The sequence below is a fragment of the Lissotriton helveticus genome, chromosome 7 (assembly GCF_964261635.1).
Source record: "Lissotriton helveticus chromosome 7, aLisHel1.1, whole genome shotgun sequence".
NCBI lineage: Eukaryota > Metazoa > Chordata > Amphibia > Caudata > Salamandridae > Lissotriton > Lissotriton helveticus.
In genome coordinates this window covers 812,316,503-812,335,509 of record NC_136068.1, presented here as the reverse complement: position 1 = coordinate 812,335,509, position 19,007 = coordinate 812,316,503, and the positions used below count along the sequence as shown (strand labels likewise).

The window sequence follows — 19,007 nt, the reverse complement described above, 5'->3', positions numbered from 1 at the left end:
GGTGCGTACCCGGGCCCCTGGGGGCCCCGCGAGGCGGCCCGGGTGCTGCCCGGGTGCTGCCTGGTCCCGTCTCGGCATGGCCAGACCTCACGGAGGCCTGCCTGAGCAAACTCGGAGAAAAAGGACCATCGGCAAGGGGGCTGAGCAGTTGGTGCGTACCCGGGCCTCTGGGGGCCCCGGCGGGCGGGCCCGGGTCCTGCCTTCCCCTGAATCGGAGCCGCCGGACCTATCGGAGGTTGGACTGTGGAAAAAAACTCGGAGAAAAAGGACCATTGGGAAATGGCTGAGAGGCAGGTGCGTTCCCAGGCCCCTGGGGGCCCCGGCGGGCGGGCCCGGGTGCTGCCTGGCCCTGTCTCAGCATGGCCAGACCTCACGGGGGCCTGCCTGAGGCCCATCGGCAAGGGGGCTGAGCGGCAGGTGCGAACCCGGGCCCCTGGGGGCCCCGGCGGGAGGGCCAGGGTCCTGCCTTCCCCTGATTCAGAATCGCCAGACCACACGGAGGTCTGACTGACCCTCTCCCTAGTAATCCGGAGGAAAATTACCCTCCTTTCTTGTAATCCGTGCACTAGAGGTGACAGAGGAGACCCAAGGCGCGAAAGTACCCGACCTCCTGGAGCCCTCGCTGGGATCCGGGAGGCAAATGGCACCTCATCGGGACTTCCAGGGAAGTTCGGCCATCTGGTCGCCCCCATTGGAAAGCATTGCGGGCGACCAGATGGCCGAGGCGATCCGGGCGACCAGATGGCCGAGGGGATAGGGGCGACCAGATGGCCGAGGGAAACGGGCGACCAGATGGCCGAGGGGATCCGGGCGACCAGATGGCCGGGCACGAAAGGGACGCCATCTGGTCGCCCCGTGCCCCGACGAAGGAGGGAGCGGGCGCCCGGGGCATGGCGGGCCGGAGGCCCGGGGCCCCAGCCGGGCCACAGCCATGGAGGCTGCCAGGGCCGGCGGGCCCTCCGACCCGGGGCCCGCTTACACCTTGACAAGCAGGGGAGGCCTGCAAGGGACCGACGGACCCCTGTCCTGAGCCCTGGGTGGAGCAGCAGGCCGGTGGGATAGGACCCAGGGCTGTGGCACCCGACCCGGGGCCCGGCCGGGCCCCTGGACCCAGCCGGGACTCCCAAGCCCGGAGGCGCATGGGACCCCCTCCCCAGTCCCTCCGGACCCCGTCCTGGGCACCCTGCCACGCAGCAGGACCAAGGACAGAGCCCGGGGTGGGGAGGCCGCCATCCCCGAGCCCTCAGGGGCCCCGGATGGAGCTCCTGAACACAGACAAGCAATGGGAGGCTCCCCGGGCACAACGGAACCCCTTCCTGGGCCCTTGGCAGTGCGGCAGGCTGGGAGACAGGGCCCAGGGCCGGAGCACCCGACCCGGGGCCCGGACCGGCCCCTGGACCCAGCCGGGGCTCCCAAGCCCGGAGGCGCATGGGACGCCTCCCCGGACCCATGGAGCCCGTCCTGGCATTGAGCCATGCCGTTGGCCTGGAGATGGGAGCCCCGGACGCCCGGGGGAGGACTGCCCGGCAGGGCTTACTTTGTGCCGGTGCTTTCCGGTGCTTAGCACCGGCACTTATTTGACAGGGCCGGGTCTACAGTCTACAGCACGCATCTGCTGCGTATGTCACATTTATTTAAATTTAACTTACTACTGTACTCTCGTGCAGCCGCTGCCTGCTTTTCACATCTCCCACATCATCGGCGGTGAAAAGTGAGTGTTGCTGTGGGACTTAGACTGCTGCCCTGAACCCTGAGGAGATTCATTATTCCTATCCTAAATACATGATTTAAATATACAACTGTTTTCCTGGTGGCGGCACCGCGCTGCACGCCGCGGCGGTCTTAGCCACTTGCCTGTGGGCGGGCCGCAGGCAGGACACTGAATTGGGCTGGATAATTTATTTCTGTTATACTGGGGTAGGGGCTGTGCGCAAGGCAATGTGCGTAGATTCTTTTCTCATTGCCACTCCCCAGCATAACCACCATAGCACGCAGCAGCTCAGTTCACCGGCCCAAGAGTCATCATCGTGTTCAAGTCGGCCCGACCCCGATGACCGTGGAGTTGCATTGAGGGCATCGATCATCGGCCCGTAAGTTACTGTGTCTGGTTATAGTAGTAAGTAGCTGCAGCTCAAGGCCTAATATCCGGTATTAAAGAGAAAGGCTGTGCATGCAGCTAGTGAGGGCCTCGGTCCGCCTAGTCCCTGACAACCGGCGGGGCCCACCCCACAGCAGGTAACTCAGTGTGTGTAAGTTAAATTAGTTACACGCACCCCACCTGACTAACGCACTCTTTAATATTTAGTGTTGCTCAAGCTGCTAAATTACCATCGAAAGTGACCGTATATTGTGAAACTGGTTGTAATGATCAATCTGTTTATAGGCTGCTTCTTTATTGAATTCAGGCTTAAAGTGTAATGGACCCTGACGAAATAAAGGAGTAACGAAGGGCACGCGCAGTCTTTAAAATATAACCTCTGTGTTTCCTGTGGCAAACGGGGATCACAACTTCGTCATGGAATCTCTCAGGAGGCTTAACACTGGACGAAGCTCGTCTGGGGAGCAGGGCGGGAGTGAGGCTTTCGCCCAACCAGAATTGATGCTTTTGAGGTCGCTACCCTGGCAGACGTTGAAAGGGGCTGAAACTGGTCGTCTGCACTGGTCTCACTCAGTGAACAAATGGGTCGGTATTGGGTAATCGGCGCCGGCCAGGCATGCTCTGACGTAAGTAACCTTGCCTTACCTAAGAGGCAAGCAAGCGGCACATTCCCTACCCTCTCATTACAAGTCCAACAGGGACAGTTCAGTTTATAATATGCATCTGACTGTATGGGAATGAATCGGAGATTGGATACTACGGTTGCTTGCTAACAGAAAATCCAGTACTGATGCTGGATGGATCGGGGACGGGGTCCTGAAAATAACAAAAGTCCGTCCGAAAGTCTCTTGACTGGAATCAGTAAAAGTAATTTTATTCTGATTCTGCGCCTGAGCGCCTCGCTCCCTGGCTCTCACTCGCCCACATGCTAAGTTGAGACTCCACACCCTTGGTTGCACAGGCCGCTCTTACAAAGGTTCATTAGCTATGCTTTAAAGAAGGTAATATTTTCGCCCTTCCAAGTTTTTCCCTGTCATATTTACAAGTTTCTTCCTTCCTCCATATTATCTCGTTCTCTTGGCTCAGTGAAATAAGTGCTCGGTTTTGACCTCTGCTCTCTTGCAGGTCATGAGTTCAAATCGTAGCAGGGCAAACTCAGTCTTTCATCTTTGCTAGTTTGATAAACCAAGTACCTGAAACTGGGAAATAGTGCCATCGGTTATTTGCAGAAGCCACAAAAACCAGTGATTTGTAAAAATTGAGATATTGGCATTGCCTTGGTTTTAGTAAGCTGCTTGTAACTGTACCACAACTTGTACAAGATCTTGGCGGCATCGCATCCTGCTACTATGGGTGCCAGTGTGGATTTTAGTTTTTACTTTTTACCCAACACATTGCATGCTGGGGTTTGTAGGCAACGTCTTTCTAACTATGGGGCCGGGCAACCTTCAGAAAAACGCAGACAAGTGGTGACAAGCAGACCATCAGGCTACCGTGCGTTTCTCTAATGTAATATATTCTGTAACTATAAAATCCCACGAGCTCAAACTTCTCAAGGCTAGAAGGTGTGTGTCTGTACACTGGAGGAGGTTTGCCCGAGTTCTATCTACAGTCTGGGGGTCAACTTGATTCATATCTATATGGAACAAAGCACTTCGCCTGTGCCAGTAGGGTTGCTCTGGATTCTGCTACGCCTGTATTCTGTGGGATGATAATAATGAACTCGGGGGTCTGCAGGTGGATTGTGCATTAAGCTGGAGAAAGAGATTTTCGAACTTTTAAAATGCATATTAGATATTAATTGTTCACTTTGTATAGAGTTCATAAGATGAGATTTACTGCAATTGCGTTATGCCATAGAATTTACAAAGTGTTGATTTTACTTTTGTAAGATGATGGATTTTATCTTGAATGTCTTCCATTTGTAAGCAGAAACCATAAACAACTACCGCTACGGCCCCTTTTTGCCGGAAGTCAAGCTCAGAGATCCTTTTATTACTTACAGTCTATAAGTTAAAATACTAATGTAGAATATTGAGCTACTACCTTTAACCAAGAGCTGCTTGTAGAATTGCATGCAAGAGCGTGTGTTATGGAGATTTGGGTGGGGGACAATAGAGTAAGTTGGTGGAGCTAGAGGTGGAATTAGGTGGAACTGGGGAAGTGCGTGTGGCCTCCCCCCAAAAATTTGAGCACCTGCACTTAATATTTTACAAATTAAGCACTGCTGCCCGGTACCTGTGGATCCCGTCCTGGGCACTTTGACATGCCGTCGGCCTGGAGGTGGGAGCCCCGGACGCCCGGGAGCGGGCTGCCCGGGACCCATGGAGCCCCTCCTGGACACTTTGACATGCCGTCGGCCTGGAGGAGGGTGCCCCGGACGCCCGGGGAGGCCTGCCCGGGACCCGTGGAGCCCTTCCCGGGTACTTTGCCAATGCCGTTGGCCTCATGGAGATGGGTGCCCCGGACGCCCGGGGGGAGGACTGCCCGGTACCCGTGGAGCCCTTCCCGGGTACTTTGCAACGCCGTTGGCCTCCTGGAGATGGGTGCCCCGAACGCCCGGGGGAGGGCTGCCCGGGGCCCGTGGAGCCCGTCCTGGGCAGTTTGACACGCCGTCGGCCTGGAGATGGGAGCCCCGGATGCCCGGGGGAGGGCTGCCCAGGACCCAAGAAGCCCTTCCCGGGTACTTTGCCATCCCGTTGGCCTCCTGGAGATGGGTGCCCCGGACGCCCAGGGGAGGTCTGTCCGGGACAAGTGGAGCCCGTCCTGGGCATTGAGCCATGCCGTTGGCCCGGAGAATGGAGCCCCGGACGCCCGGGGGAGGTGTTGCCCAGGCATATCTCATCTGGTCCCCCGGGCAGAGAACTGCCAGCCCGCGAGAAGTGTCCAGGCGTACCCTGTCCCTAATAATCCGGAGGAAAATTACCCCCCTTTCTTGTAATCCGTGCACTTGAGGGGACAGAGGGGACCCAAGGCGCGAAAGTACCCGACCTCCTGGAGACCTTGCTGGGATCGGGGAGGCATATGGCACCTCATCGGGACTTCCAGGGAACCCCGGCCATCTTGTCGCCCCATTGGAAAGCATTGCGTGCGACCAGATGGCCGAGCGGAAACGTGCGACCAGATGGCCGGGATCGAAAGGACTCCCAGCTCCCCATCCATCCCAAGCCTTCGCGGTAGGGTTCCTGTATGCCTGCCCACGAAAGGCAGGGCTCATGGACCCCGGCTGGGCCTCAGTCGCAGGTTGGACCACCGGAGCTCTAGGGCCCGGACGACCTGGGGAGGAATGCCCGGGACCCGTGGAGCCCGTCCTGGGTACTTTGACATGCCGTCGGCCTGGAGGTGGGTGCCCCGGACGCCCGGGGGAAGCTGCCCGGGACCCATGGAGCCCGTCCTGGGTACTTTGACATGCCGTCGGCCTGGAGGTGGGAGCCCCGGACGCCGAGGGGGGGGGTGGGAAGCTGCCCGGGACCCATGGAGCCCGTCCTGGGCATTGAGCCATGCCGTTGGCCTGGAGATGTGAGCCCCGGACGCCCGGGGGAGGACTGCCAGGTACCCGTGGAGCCAGTCCTGGGCACTTTGGCATGCCGTCGGCCTGGAGGTGGGTACCCCGGACGCCCGGGGGAGGCCTGCCCGGGACCCGTGGAGCCCTTCCCGGGTACTTTGCTAATGCCGTTGGCCTCATGGAGATGGGTGCCCCGGACGCCCTGGGGGAGGTCTGCCTGGGACCCATGGAGCCCGTTCTGGGTACTTTGCCAATGCCGTTGGCCTCATGGAGATGGGTGCCCCGGACGCCCGGGGGAGGTCTGCCCGGGACCCATGGAGCCCGTCCTGGGTACTTTGCCATGCCGTTGGCCTCCTGGAGATGGGTGTCCCGGACGCCCGGGGGAGGACTGTCCCGGACTCATGGAGCCCGTCCTGGGCACTTTGACATGCTGTCGGCCTGGAGCACTCCCAACACCCAGGGGAGGACCACCCTGAAAACCATGGAGCCCGACCCGGGCACTCTGCCATGCCGTCAGCCTTGATGGAGCCCCGGACGCCCGGGGGACGAATGCCCGGGACGCATGGAGCCCGTCCTGGGCACTTTTCCATGCCATCGGCCTGGAGCGCCCCGACACCCAGGGGGAGACCACCCTGAAAACCATGGAGCCCGTCCCGGGCACTCTGCCTTGCTGTCAGCCTGGATGGAGCCCCGGACGCCTGGGGGACGAATGCCCGGGACGCATGGAGCCCATCCTGGGCACTTTCCCATGCCATCGGCCTGGGGCGCCCCAACACCCAGGGGAGGACCACCCTGAAAACCATGGAGCCCGACTCGGGCACTCTGCCATGCCGTCAGCCCGGATGGAGCCCCGGACGCCCGGGGGACGAAGGCCCGGGACGCATGGAGCCCGTCCTGGGCACTTTTCCATGCCATCGGCCTGGGGCGCCCCGACACCCAGGGGGAGACCACCCTGAAAACCATAGAGCCCGTCCCGGGCACTCTGCCATGCCGTCAGCCTGGATGGAGCCCCGGACACCCGGGGAACGAAGGCCCGGGACGCATGGAGCCCGTCCCGGGCACTCTGCCATGCCGTCGGCCTGGATGGAGCCCCGGACGCCCGGGGGACGAATGCCCGGGACGCATGGAGCCCGTCCTGGGCACTTTTCCATGCCATCGGCCTGGAGCGCCCCGACACCCAGGGGGAGACCACCCTGAAAACCATGGAGCCCATCCCGGGCACTCTGCCTTGCTGTCAGCCTGGATGGAGCCCCGGACGCCTGGGGGACGAATGCCTGGGACGCATGGAGCCCATCCTGGGCACTTTCCCATGCCATCGGCCTGGGGCGCCCCAACACCCAGGGGAGGACCACCCTGAAAACCATGGAGCCCGACTCGGGCACTCTGCCATGCCGTCAGCCCGGAGGGAGCCCCGGACGCCCGGGGGACGAAGGCCCGGGACGCATGGAGCCCGTCCTGGGCACTTTTCCATGCCATCGGCCTGGGGCGCCCCGACACCCAGGGGGAGACCACCCTGAAAACCATGGAGCCCGTCCCAGGCACTCTGCCATGCCGTCAGCCTGGATGGAGCCCCGGACACCCGGGGAACGAAGGCCCGGGACGCATGGAGCCCGTCCCGGGCACTCTGCCATGCCGTCGGCCTGGATGGAGCCCCGGACGCCCGGAGGACGACCGCCCAAGAGCCATGGAGCCCGTCCTGGGCAATTTGACATGCAGTTGGCCTGGAGGAAGGAAGCCCCGGGTGGCCTAGGGAGGTGTTGCCCAGGCATAGCCTATCTGGTCCCCATGGCAGAGAACCACCAGCCCTGGAGGGGTGTCCGGGCGTACCCTGCCCCTAGTAATCCGGAGGGAAATTACCCCCCTTTCTTGTAATCTGTGCACGCGAGGTGACAGAGGGGACGCAAGGCGTGAAAGAACCCGACCTCATGGAGCCCTCGCTGGGATCCGGGAGGCAAATGGCACCTCATCGGGACTTCCAGGGACGCCCGGCCATCTGGTCGCCCTATAGGAAAGCATTGGTCGCGACCAGATGGCCGAGGCGAGAGGGGCGACCAGATGGCCGGGACCGAAATGACGCCAATCTGCCGGCTCCGAGCCTCTGCGGGGGGGCTCCAGCCTGCCCTTGCAGGGCTCCGGGCATGCAGGGCTCGGGGGCTCCGAGACTGCAGGGCTCCGGGGCTCCGGGGCTGCAGGGCTGCAGGGCTCTGGGGCTCCGGGACTCCAGGGCTTGGGGACTGCAGGGCTCGGGCTGCAGGGCTCCGGGGCTCCGGGGCTCGGGGACTGCAGGGCTCGGGCTGCAGGGCTCCGGGGCTCCGTGGCTGCAGGGCTCCCGGGCGCCAACCAGGCCGGGGAGATCAGGGAGTCTGCCCAGGCACGAGGGACCCCTGTCCAGGGCACACGGACCCCCAGGACGCGCCCCCGTTTTCCACAATTTAAAACGCGTAGTGTGCGTAGTGGCACTACGCCCAGCCCTATTTGTAATGCATAGGTCTCGCATTTGCGAGAGTTTAAGCAATTGGCATTGTAAATGACAATGCCGGTTATTTATCTGTTTTAGAAAACAACACATAAATAAAAGGCATTGTCATTTACAATGCCAATAGCTAAAACTCTCATAAATGCAAGACCTAATGCTTGTTTAGTGTTGATCCTTCACACGTGAAAGCAACGCTTCCTAACTTTTCCAAACTGTGACGGCCATATTTAAATAGGTATATTTTCACTGTCAGCAATTGAGTCAAGGAATTCAAATCTATATAAGAAATGCAGTATTAAGAAATATTCAATAAAGCTATTGTAAAAAACTTAGTTTTACATATTTATTTTACAGCATGCCGCTCTAATCACATATGTATCATAACACCTACAAATATTTTCTATACATATTGAACTAAAACATATGATTTCAAGAAGACGAGCTTAGTAAAATTGACATGGAGATATCTGCTAAAGTACTATCGAGGTTTCACTTCAGATATACGACTGAATATATATCGCTTGTAAAGGAGCTTCCATTAAGGCTTTGTGATCCACAGAAACACTCGCCTCCTTGTTGGTGTAGTCTGTCGTTTATGTTGATGACAGCGTCTTCTACACGTTGTACTTGGAGTCATGCCGTGGGCTGTGTTTACAAGCAGAGTAGGGAAGTCGGCGCTGGCGTGTCCTGGTGTGCAGATAGCTCGTGTGGTTGGAAGCTGTGCAAAAGGCGCTTCTACAATGGTAAGTTTCGGAGAGGTTTGTGAACGCTAGCACGGCGCGAGAGAATTGAAAGAGAGTATTGAAAGAGCAGCCTTTGCTCTTTAGGTACCCGTCAGAGAACACGGAGCAATGCAGTTCACAAAGGGTATTGTTTTGTATTTATGTAGCGCGTGCTAGCCCTGATTAGGCGTTGAGGCGCTTTATGACTAGTAGGACGCTACTTCCGAACACAAAGTTAGATTTTAACGTGGTAATTATTGCTGGTTATCTGAAACCATTCCACGAATATACCCCAGTTTCTTCTTGTAAGTTAAATCGATCGAGTTAGTTGAGGACTTTAGTGCGGACTTTATGAGTTCATGCAGATGCAGCTGACTGGTGGCATGAACAGTTACCCAAGAGGATATAACAGCAGTGTTGGGAAGCTAGGAAATGGTTTTCTAAGATAGGTTGAGATCTGTGAATTGAGGGGTGGGCATTTTGCAAAAGTACAGTAATGAGAAGGAAGATTAAGGAATATAGGCATGAAATTTAGAGTAGGATACATTTAGATAGAAGAGGCATGCAGAGAATGGAAGGCAAGGAGAGGGTAATTTGAAAGTCAGAGATTTTCCATCGAAAGTTTTAAGCAAGGCCAATTTTCGTGCAGGGGTTTAGGAATATCGTGTTTGAAGGCTGTAGGGTGGCATACCATTTAAGGGTGTAAAACTGTAGAAAGAAAGGGCATTATTTGCATGTGCAATACAATATTAAGAGACTATAAGAGTCAAATCTTGCAAATATGTTGTGTATCCATCAACAGCAGCTGTTAACTCATCACTCTGACAAATTAAACATATAAAAACCAGTGATGAAAAGTTTGGCTGTGATTTGGAGACAAGGGCCCTTGTAGTTGTCGGTAAAGTATGGTTAAATAAGAGCAATTCATTTTCTGCAACGGATCGCGACCAGGAGTTCAATAGGATCGCTGAGTAATGGGCCAAAGCAAGCTGAAACCAACTCCCTAGTTAGGTTCGATATAGCCTCAGGAACTGCCCTTTGCTCCCAAGGTCACACACCTCCTAGACTTTATCCACGTCCTCCCACATTCCAGGATCAGCAGACTCCACGGGCTGGATGAAGAAGATCTCTTTGCAGGGTCCTGGCTCTCTCAACTGAATGCCCCTCAACAGCTAGGCATGTGCTGCTTTATTGCATGGGGTCGGGGTCTTGGTCTTGGTCTTGATGTCGGTAGTGTTCACAAGACCAGTCGGCCCAGCTAAAGTAAACAGCTTCCAAGCTAACCTTTTGCACTCCTGGAACTTCCTGTTTTCCCCTCCAGCTGATTTAATCGCAGTCTTAGGGGAGCATACTTCTGGAGACTGCTGCTTAGTTTTCTGTACTTATGTGTGGTATTTCTATCATAGCTGCATCTAGGTGACATTCGTATATTTTATGTGTGAAACCTCCAGTGACAATTTACTACAAATTGGGGCAGTATTGATAAATGTACTCCTATTTTTGTTTGCAGTCACATAAATGTAGTTATAGTACTGTATTTTAATGAAAAAAATAAAACTAAGGCAGCCCATAGACAAGCTGAACCCGGGTAAAATGCCAGGACCAAATGGTATCCCGGTAAAGGTTTTTAAGAACAAGACAACAGAACTAGCTCCTCACCTCCTTAATATGTATTTAGGAGCCCCTAGACGATGGGCTACTTCCATTGGATTTGTGCAAAGTCACAATAGTGGTTATACCTAAAGTGGCGAAACCGCCTCTAAATGTGGATCGTACTGCCCTATCTCGTTGCTAAATATAAAAACTAAGATCCTGGCTACGGTACTGCCATGAGACTTGGCAGTATTTTAATCCCCCTTTACGCAGAGACCAGTCTGGCTTCATGCCTAGACGATCAACTAAGTATAACCTTCGAAGGCTCCCCAACTGGTTAGTGGAGGCTCAGAAGCAACCTGACCCCCATGTTTTGATTTCATTGGATGCAGACAAATCATTCAATGCAGTTCATTGGCCTTTTATGATGCAGACCCTGTGGAACTTCGGCTTTGGCCCCCAATTTCTGAAATGGGTAACACTCTTATATCATGCCCTTATGGCCGCAGTACGTGTGAATGTGGCTCGCTCTGTGTACTTCTCTATACGTAGGGGGACTAGGCAGGGTTGCCCTCTGTTCCCCCTCCTGTTTGCTTTAGTATTGGAGCCATTTCCGTGTTTAGTTCGAGCACGACAAGCTATCACAGGCTTCCATACTCCCAGGTCACTGATCTATGAGGAAGAGATTTTGTTATACGTAGATGACCTCCTCTTATATCTCACCCGTTCAGGAGAGTCGGTTTGCGTGTCATTTAGTACATTTGACAGATATAGTGCCCACTCAGACTACACCTTAAATCGGGATAAATTGGTTCTGTCCCTTACTGGTGGCTGTCTGAACCCCTTGGTACTCCCTGGGAGATTGTGCATTGACCAGGAGGGATTTCAAAATCTGGGAATATACGCGGCACTGAATCAAGAGAGGTCTCTAGAGTAGAACCTTCTCAAAATACAAGCAGCATTCCAAGCTAATGAGGAACGTTGGAGGAAGTTGCCCCTAGCTATACTGGGAAGGGCGGCCATGTTCAAGATGGTCACACTCCTGAAATACCTATATGCCCTCCAGAACACATACTATAGAATACCTGAGAAGCTCTTCACGAAGATTGATTAAGAACTCAGGAAGTTACTGTGGGATGACATTTGTCCCAGTGTAGCCCCTAAAACACTGCAATGTAACCAATATAATGGGGGTATTGCCCTCCCAGATGAACGAGCTTACTACTGGGCATCCCACCTCATCGTTATCAATAATTGTAGTCCCACCCCAGGGGATCATCCCTCTATGCGCTTGAGCAGATCCAATTACATGGGCCTCCCTTTAAACATTACCTATACGTAGAGAAGGGGGCGATCTGATTCCTTACCGCGACTCAAGTGGTGTTTCAATCATGGGTTAGAACAAATAAATTCATCAGCAGGGCTCGCGGAGTCACTCAGGACACCCCATTATGGATGGGACCATACTTCAAAGAACTAGAGAAACTCAGGGGCTTTAATACCTGGGACTTAATTGGTATTTCTAAAGTGGGAGACCTCATTGAGAACGGAGGCTTTCTCCTTTCATTCTCTCTGTAAGTATCTGAAATGTTGTATGTCATGGAGTTGATAACCCTTCTAACTTGGACATGCATGGAGGGCAGAGAGTATAGCTTCAGATCTTCTGGAGTATGCACCTCTGGAGGGTAGGCTCCTGATGGGAGAGCTGCCAGAAAAAGCTGTTTCCTTAGTCTATAAAACCATCAATACTAATGCACCGGACAGTATAAAAAAACCTGAGGGCTAAGTTGGAATCAGAACTGGGGAAACTGGATGATCTTGAATGTTTGTCAGCCTTATTGCACCAGAAAGAAGTGGTGATCAAGTCTAGATTAAAATGTATTCAATTTAAAATTCTTCACCGGGGCTACTTTGATCTTATATCAATCAAGAAAGGAGTCCAAGGAGGAAATGCAGGGGAGGCCGCCCCCCACTCAAACAGATTCCAACAATAAAGGGCCCAACCTGAATCACACCTCTCTGGACTAATCCGCAGGGTTTCACAAAAATGATCTCCACTCCCTGTCCTTCTAGTGTGTTAATTAACACTACTATATTTAGTCATGGTGCACTTTTAACGCTTAGAACATCCTCACAGGTCTAAAATCAAAAAATGAATAAATGAAATGTGTGAAAAGAGAGTATCTCACGGTTGCAACACCCGAGAGGGTTACTGACTAGTAATCGTCAGTCTACCCACTTCTCATCATTGGCCACTCTCTCTTTGTTGTGTGTGGAATTTTTTTTTTACCAACTGTGTTCCCTTTATATCACACACTCATACAGTGAAGAAAATAGTAGGCGCAATTACATGGGCCCACTCCACAAACCACATCAGTGCTCAAAAAACCCCAGTGAAAATATAAACAAGCATTGGAAATGCAATAGGGCTCGCATTAGGAAAGTTTGAGCTATTGGTCTTATAAATGAATTTTTTATTATTTATGTGTTATTTTTTAAAATAGCTAAATTAATAGCTTTGTCATTTACAATGCCAATAGTTATAACTTTTGCAAATGTGACACCTATAGCATTTGTAATGCAACATGTTTTGTATTTACGTGACTTAGATGTATTGATATTACTAATAAAAATGGCTTTTAATTTTTTTAAATAATTAATACTTAAATAATTTATTTAATTTGTAATGGCAATAGCTTAAACTTTTGTAAATAACTTTTGTGAAGATTATGTTCAGTGTTTTTTATTGTGACGAAAATCCAAGAACAGAAGTGAAATATTAACATCTTTTTGTGATTTGTAATAAAGCTTGAAAACAGCTTGAAACATTGAAAGAACATATTTGAACCAGTGATGCTGTGGTTGCGCTGAGTGATGCTGTGGTTGCGCTGAGTGATGCTGTGGTTGCGCTGAGTGATGCTGTGGTTGCGCTGAGTGATGCTGTGGTTGCGCTGAGTGATGCTGTGGTTGCGCTGAGTGGTGTGTGCATCGGTGGAGCTTAGTGGGTGCATTGGTGGAGCTGTGTGCATTGGTGGAGCTTAGTTGGAGCATCGGCGGAGCTGTGTGATGGGTGCCTCGGCGGAGCTGTGTGGTGGGTGCCTCGGCGGAGCTGTGTGGTGGGTGCCTCGGCGGAGCTGTGTGGTGGGTGCCTCGGCGGAGCTGTGTGGTGGGTGCCTCGGCGGAGCTGTGTGGTGGGTGCATCGGCGGAGCTGTGTGATGGGTGCATCGGCGGAGCTGTGTGGCGGGTGCATCGGCGGAGCTGTGTGGTGGGTGCATCTGTGGAGCTGTGTGGTGGGTGCCTCGGTGGAGCTGTGTGGTGGGTGCCTCGGTGGAGCTGTGTGGTGGGTGCCTCGGTGGAGCTGTGTGGTGGGTGCATCGGTGGAGCTGTGTGGTGGGTGCCTTGGTGGAGCTGTATGGTGGGTGCCTCGGTGGAGCTGTGGGGTGGGTGCATCGGTGGAGCTGTGTGATGGGTGCATCGGTGGAGCTGTGTCGGTGAAGCTGTGTGGTGGAGCTGTATGGTGGGTGCCTCGGTGGAGCTGTGTGGTGGGTGCATCGGTGGAGCTGTGTGGTGGGTGCATCAGTGGAGCGGTGTCGGTGGAGCTGTGTGGTGGCTGAATCGGTGGAGCTGTGGGTGGGTGCATCGGTGGAGCTGGGTGGTGGGTGCATTAGTGGAGCTGTGTCGGTGGAGCTGTGTGGTGGGTGCATCGGTGGAGCTGTGTCGGTGGAGCTGTGTGGTGGGTGCATCGGTGGAGCTGTGTGGTGGGTGCATCGGTGGAGCTGTGTGGTGGGTGCATCGGTGGAGCTGTGTGGTGGGTGCATCGTGGAGCTGTGTGGTGGGTGCATCGGTGGAAAGGTCCATTCAAAAGGTTAGGAAAATTCCATGAAAATACCAATTTCACATACAGCATTTGTAAAAACAAAAAATGTCAGCACCACTATTTCTTACATAAAAATTACAGATATTGACCATGAGGAATGAAGTGAGTGCTCTGAGGATGGTTTAAGAGCTGTGTATTTTTAGGAATGTTCTGGGTGGCAGCAGTTGAAAGTGTAATAAAAACTACAGAAAATAGCATGAAAAACGCACATATTCAAGCAGTGCATAGGAATTTGCCCTGCATCTCCTGCACTTCACCTGGGTTGTGCATAAAATAGAGGGCATACGTTTGTGGAGTTGCTGTCTTTGAGAGCTACTGCTAACCAAACAATGAAATTACACAGTAAAATGTATATCAAATATTTGAATTAAACATATGCATAATTATGTCTCATTACCTCAGGCAGATAAAATGAATGCATACGTTCCCGGCAAGATGTGGTGACAATGGATTGGGAAAAACAATACTTGGGTATCAAACATACGAGCAAAACTGTTTAAATAAATAAAACGCGGGAAAGAGCCTACTCTTTAAACAAGCAGAGACGGTGGGGAGGGGTGTGGGGCAGGGCAGTAAGACACAGAAGTGCTGGGTAAGAGCATAGAGGAAGCATCTGGAGCGAAACATTTTAAATTAATGAAAAGAAATCCTAAATCAATGTGCGAGCAGCAGAGAAGTGACGGCGGGCAGCAACACGGAGAAGTGGTAGGTGAAATAAAGGCACATGTTACCGGCAAGATGTGGTGACAATGGTTTGTGAAACACAATATTTAGGTATCAAACATACAAGCAAAACATTTTAAATACATAAAAAGCTGAAAGGAGCCTATTCTTTAAACAAGCAGAGACGGTAGGAAGTGGTGTGGGGTGGGGCAGCAAGGTAAAGAAGTGCTGGGTGGGAGCAGAAAGGAAGCGACTCGAGCAAAACATGTAAAATAAATTAAAGAAATCCTAAATCACAGTGCAAGCAGCAGAGAAGCAACGGCGGGCAGCAACACGGAGAAGTGGTAGGTGGAAGCTGAAAGAAGAAATGCGGGTATTTCTCTTTAGTAGAGACTGGAAACACGAGCACCATGAGCAAAACAGTTTAAAACAAGCATCAGAGAGCATAAAAGGAGACACGGCCTGGCGGCCGTGAAACTGAAAGTACGGCTGGCCGGCCGGGAATATTTAGGGGATGAGAAATGCGCTGGGAGGAGAAATGCAGAGCGCACGCTGAGAAGCTTGTGGGAGGGAGGCTGGGCTGCCTTTGATGTGGTAATGCGAGGCAGGCAGGCAGGTGGCTGGTGGCATTGTGCACGCGCATTTTAGGGCTTGCGCAATGACCTAAAAAGCGCACATGCACTCCATGGAATCGCCAGTGGTTAAACTCTGGATAAGCCACTATAGAGCTTTGCCAGCTATGCGCAAGCGCATCAGCAGGCGAGCCCTAAAAAAGGGAATTTTTAGATGTTCTCACACTCAATTAAAATCGGGTCATGCTACTGGCCATCCAATTTCAAAAATGCTGGTAAAAATGATGGTATATTGGAACCATTTTTAAGTGGGATTGCTTACAGCCAGGAATAAAATAGGATGGCCAGTAGCATGACCCGATTTTAATTTAGTGAGAATTCTAAAAACTCCCTTTTTTTATTTACACTGGGGTTTTTTGAGCACTGATGTGGTTTGTGGAGTGGGCCCATATGTAATTGCGCCTACTACTTTCTTCACTGTATGAGTGTGTGATATAAAGGGAACATATAATTATTGGTAAAAAAAGTTCCACACACAACAAAGAGAGAGTGGCCAATGATGAGAAGTGGGTAGACTGGCGATTACTAGTCAGTAACCCCCTCGGGTGTTGCAACCATGAGGTACTCTCTTTTCACACATTTCATTTATTCATTTATTCATTTTTTCATTTTTTCATTTTAGACCTGTGATGATGTTAAAAGTGCACCATGACTAAATATAGTAGTGTTAATTAACGCACTAGAAGCACAGGGAGTGGAGATAATAATTTTTGTGAAATCCTGCGGACTACTTTGATCGTACACAACTACATAAAATTGGAAGAGCGATGTCCCCGTAATGTTTGAGGTGGAGAGGACTGAGGTGAAAATTCCCACATACCCTGTGGACCTGCCCAATCATACATGCTTACTGGGAGAAAGTGATATATGAACTAGGTAAGGTTGAAGAAGCAACACTCCTAAAGACCCTAAGCATGTCCTTTTGGGTATATCCAACGATGTTGATATTCCCCAAGTGAAGCTACTTTCCTTTAATTTGGGACTAGTGGTATCAAAGAAAGATGTGGTAAAATACTGGGGAGCCCCTGAACCGCCAGCTAGGTTGAAATGGAGGCCGAGGATGGACCTCTAAATGGCTGCTGAGAAAGTCACCTATAACACTAGACGGTGCCCACGTAATATCCATAAAGTCTGGGGTGAGGGGATTGCATACCACAATCTCGAGGTTTCAGATGAGGAATCGGATGGAGTCTCTGCCCGTATAGGTCTGATGCTTGGTTTCTTCACATTGATTGTAACGGCCTATCATTTGTCAATTCTTTATATGCTCCTATTGTACTATTGCGGAAAAAAGTTATGATTGTTGTCTGGACAGCTCTTGTCTGCAATGTTCATTTGTTAATCATGGGCACTGTTAGAAATGGGGATCTCTAGTTGGCAGCGGCTGGCTCCGAGGTCCAAATAGGGATCCTTCTTCCTAAGTCAGAGTTAGGGGGCTACACCCTTTGATAACCACTGCTCAACCCTGTTGTAACGTAGCACGAGCAGGCAGGCCAATCTCAGAGGCAGTGTGTGAAGTATTTATAAACCTAAACAATAACGCAAGAAGGACACTACAAACTGACACCACAAGTAGTTATAGAAAAATAGTTGTCTTTATATAGACTGAACACCAGGCTTGAAAGCACTCAAGAAACCACAATGCACATAATTACAGATTCACTTCAAAAGCAATCAAGGCTCTCCAAAAAGCGTGTGGATCAAACTTAGTTCAAGGCCCGGGTCCATGCAACCTGGTGATGCACAATGTACCTGAGATTTAAAGGGGCACGGCATGCAGCCTCACAAGGAAGCCGCCGTGATGACAGGCGGACTCGCAGTGGCCACAGCTCCCAGCTGTAGCAGTCCGCGTCGTGCACTCCCGATAATCCTGGGACGGGGCTTAAAGGTGGGCACCCAGCGGCACACGCAGTTGATAACAAGATCCTCAAAGTGGTGACTAGTGCGGGCACTCATCGACACAGCTCCTCAGCTGCAGCGGCCCACAATTGCGATGATTCTCTTAGGACGGCAAATGCGGGCATTCAGCGGCACAGCTCCTCAGCTGCAGCGGCCCACAATAGCGATATCGATGGTTCTCGTAGGACGGCAAATGCAGGTACTCAGCGGCACAGCTCCTCAGCTGCAGCGGCCCACAATAACGATGACTTTGGTAACACCGGCAAATGCGGGCTCTCAGCGGCAACAGCTCCTCAGCTGCGGTGGCCCACACTAGCGATAACGATGACTTTCAGCCCGCGTTCCCCGCAGTAGAACCAGAGGCTCTGGAATTCTCAACAGAGGCCTCACCTGCGAGTAGAATCCCCCTCAAATAGGAATCCAGTCGGCTGATGGGTGACGTCTAATGTCCCTGAGACTTCAGCAGGAGGCAAGCTCAAATCAGGCCCTTGGGTAGTTGCTTCAGCAAGATGGATGAACGTTTCAAAGTCCTTTCCCTCTAGTTACACGGACAGAGGTTCGTCTTGACATCAGAAGTAACACACCGTGTAGGGGATTTAGCACAGATCTTTATACCCCAAAAGTCTTTGTTCTAAAAAAAAAAGCCACAAATCACTGAACCCAGCCACAACCAGTTTGGTGTAGTCCTGGAGTACTTTGTTTACAAGGCTGCATCCTGCCTTTCAGGAAGATGGGGCCTGCTATCAGATGCACAGTGGGAGGTGGAGCCATCATTCATCTTGCCAGGCACAGCCCTGCTCAGATCATAGGGTCACCCCTCCCCATACTCCAACTGCATGTCTCTCTATGCAATCCAGGTCGGGCTCAGCCTGCCCTGACCCTCCAAAACCAGACAGCCAATACACATAACAGCAGAGCACACTAAAAGGCTTAGGCAAGAAAATACCCACTTTCTAAAAGTGGTATTTTCAAACGCAGGATATAAAAATAATCTTCACTAAAAGATGCACTTTAATATTCAGAGCTCAGGCATACTAAATTTGACTTTCCTATCATGTTCCTTGGGTGTGAGAAGTTGGCCTGGCATATGCTGTCCACTATTCTAGTGGGCACCTTGCACCAGTCCAAACGACCCTTATTGATGGTAGGTTTAAAGACAACCTATATAGAAAGCTATCCTAGTGGTAGCTGTGGAGAGCAGCCTTCAAGCTAAGTCTTGAAGCAGCTTGTTTTACCAGTCTATAATGTCATGAATGACCAAATGAAAGGGGAACCACACCAGGTGTGTGTGTGTGTGTATGTATATATATATATATATATATATATATATATATACTTATTTATTTATTCTAAACACATCCCGAGGCAAAAGTACATACAGTAAACTTATTTAGCACACAGCAAATTAGCAAAATATACGTTGAGCCCTAGGGGCGTACCAAACCATATATTAAGTAAGTGGTATAAGAACCACGACTGACATAGATACAAGGCCTAGAGCCTTTAGAACCGCTGGGGCCACCAGGAACCACCCAAGGAAG

The 19,007-nt window shown here is 51.8% G+C and overlaps 1 protein-coding gene and 1 long non-coding RNA gene across 3 annotated transcripts in view; one reads left to right on the top strand and one right to left on the bottom strand.

The window, feature by feature from the left end:
* The window catches only part of LOC144769225 (uncharacterized), a 341,045-nt gene that overhangs the window by 208,088 nt on the left and 113,950 nt on the right, over nt 1-19,007 (bottom strand). The gene's annotated exons all lie outside the window — the stretch shown is intronic.
* Nucleotides 8,675-19,007, top strand: part of PCBD2 (pterin-4 alpha-carbinolamine dehydratase 2) — a 530,788-nt gene continuing 520,455 nt past the window's right edge. Inside the window, exon 1 of the mRNA XM_078653267.1 lies at nt 8,675-8,822. Within this exon, the coding sequence (XP_078509393.1) occupies nt 8,715-8,822 (108 nt within the window). The 5' untranslated portion in view covers nt 8,675-8,714. The remainder of the gene's footprint in view (nt 8,823-19,007) is intronic.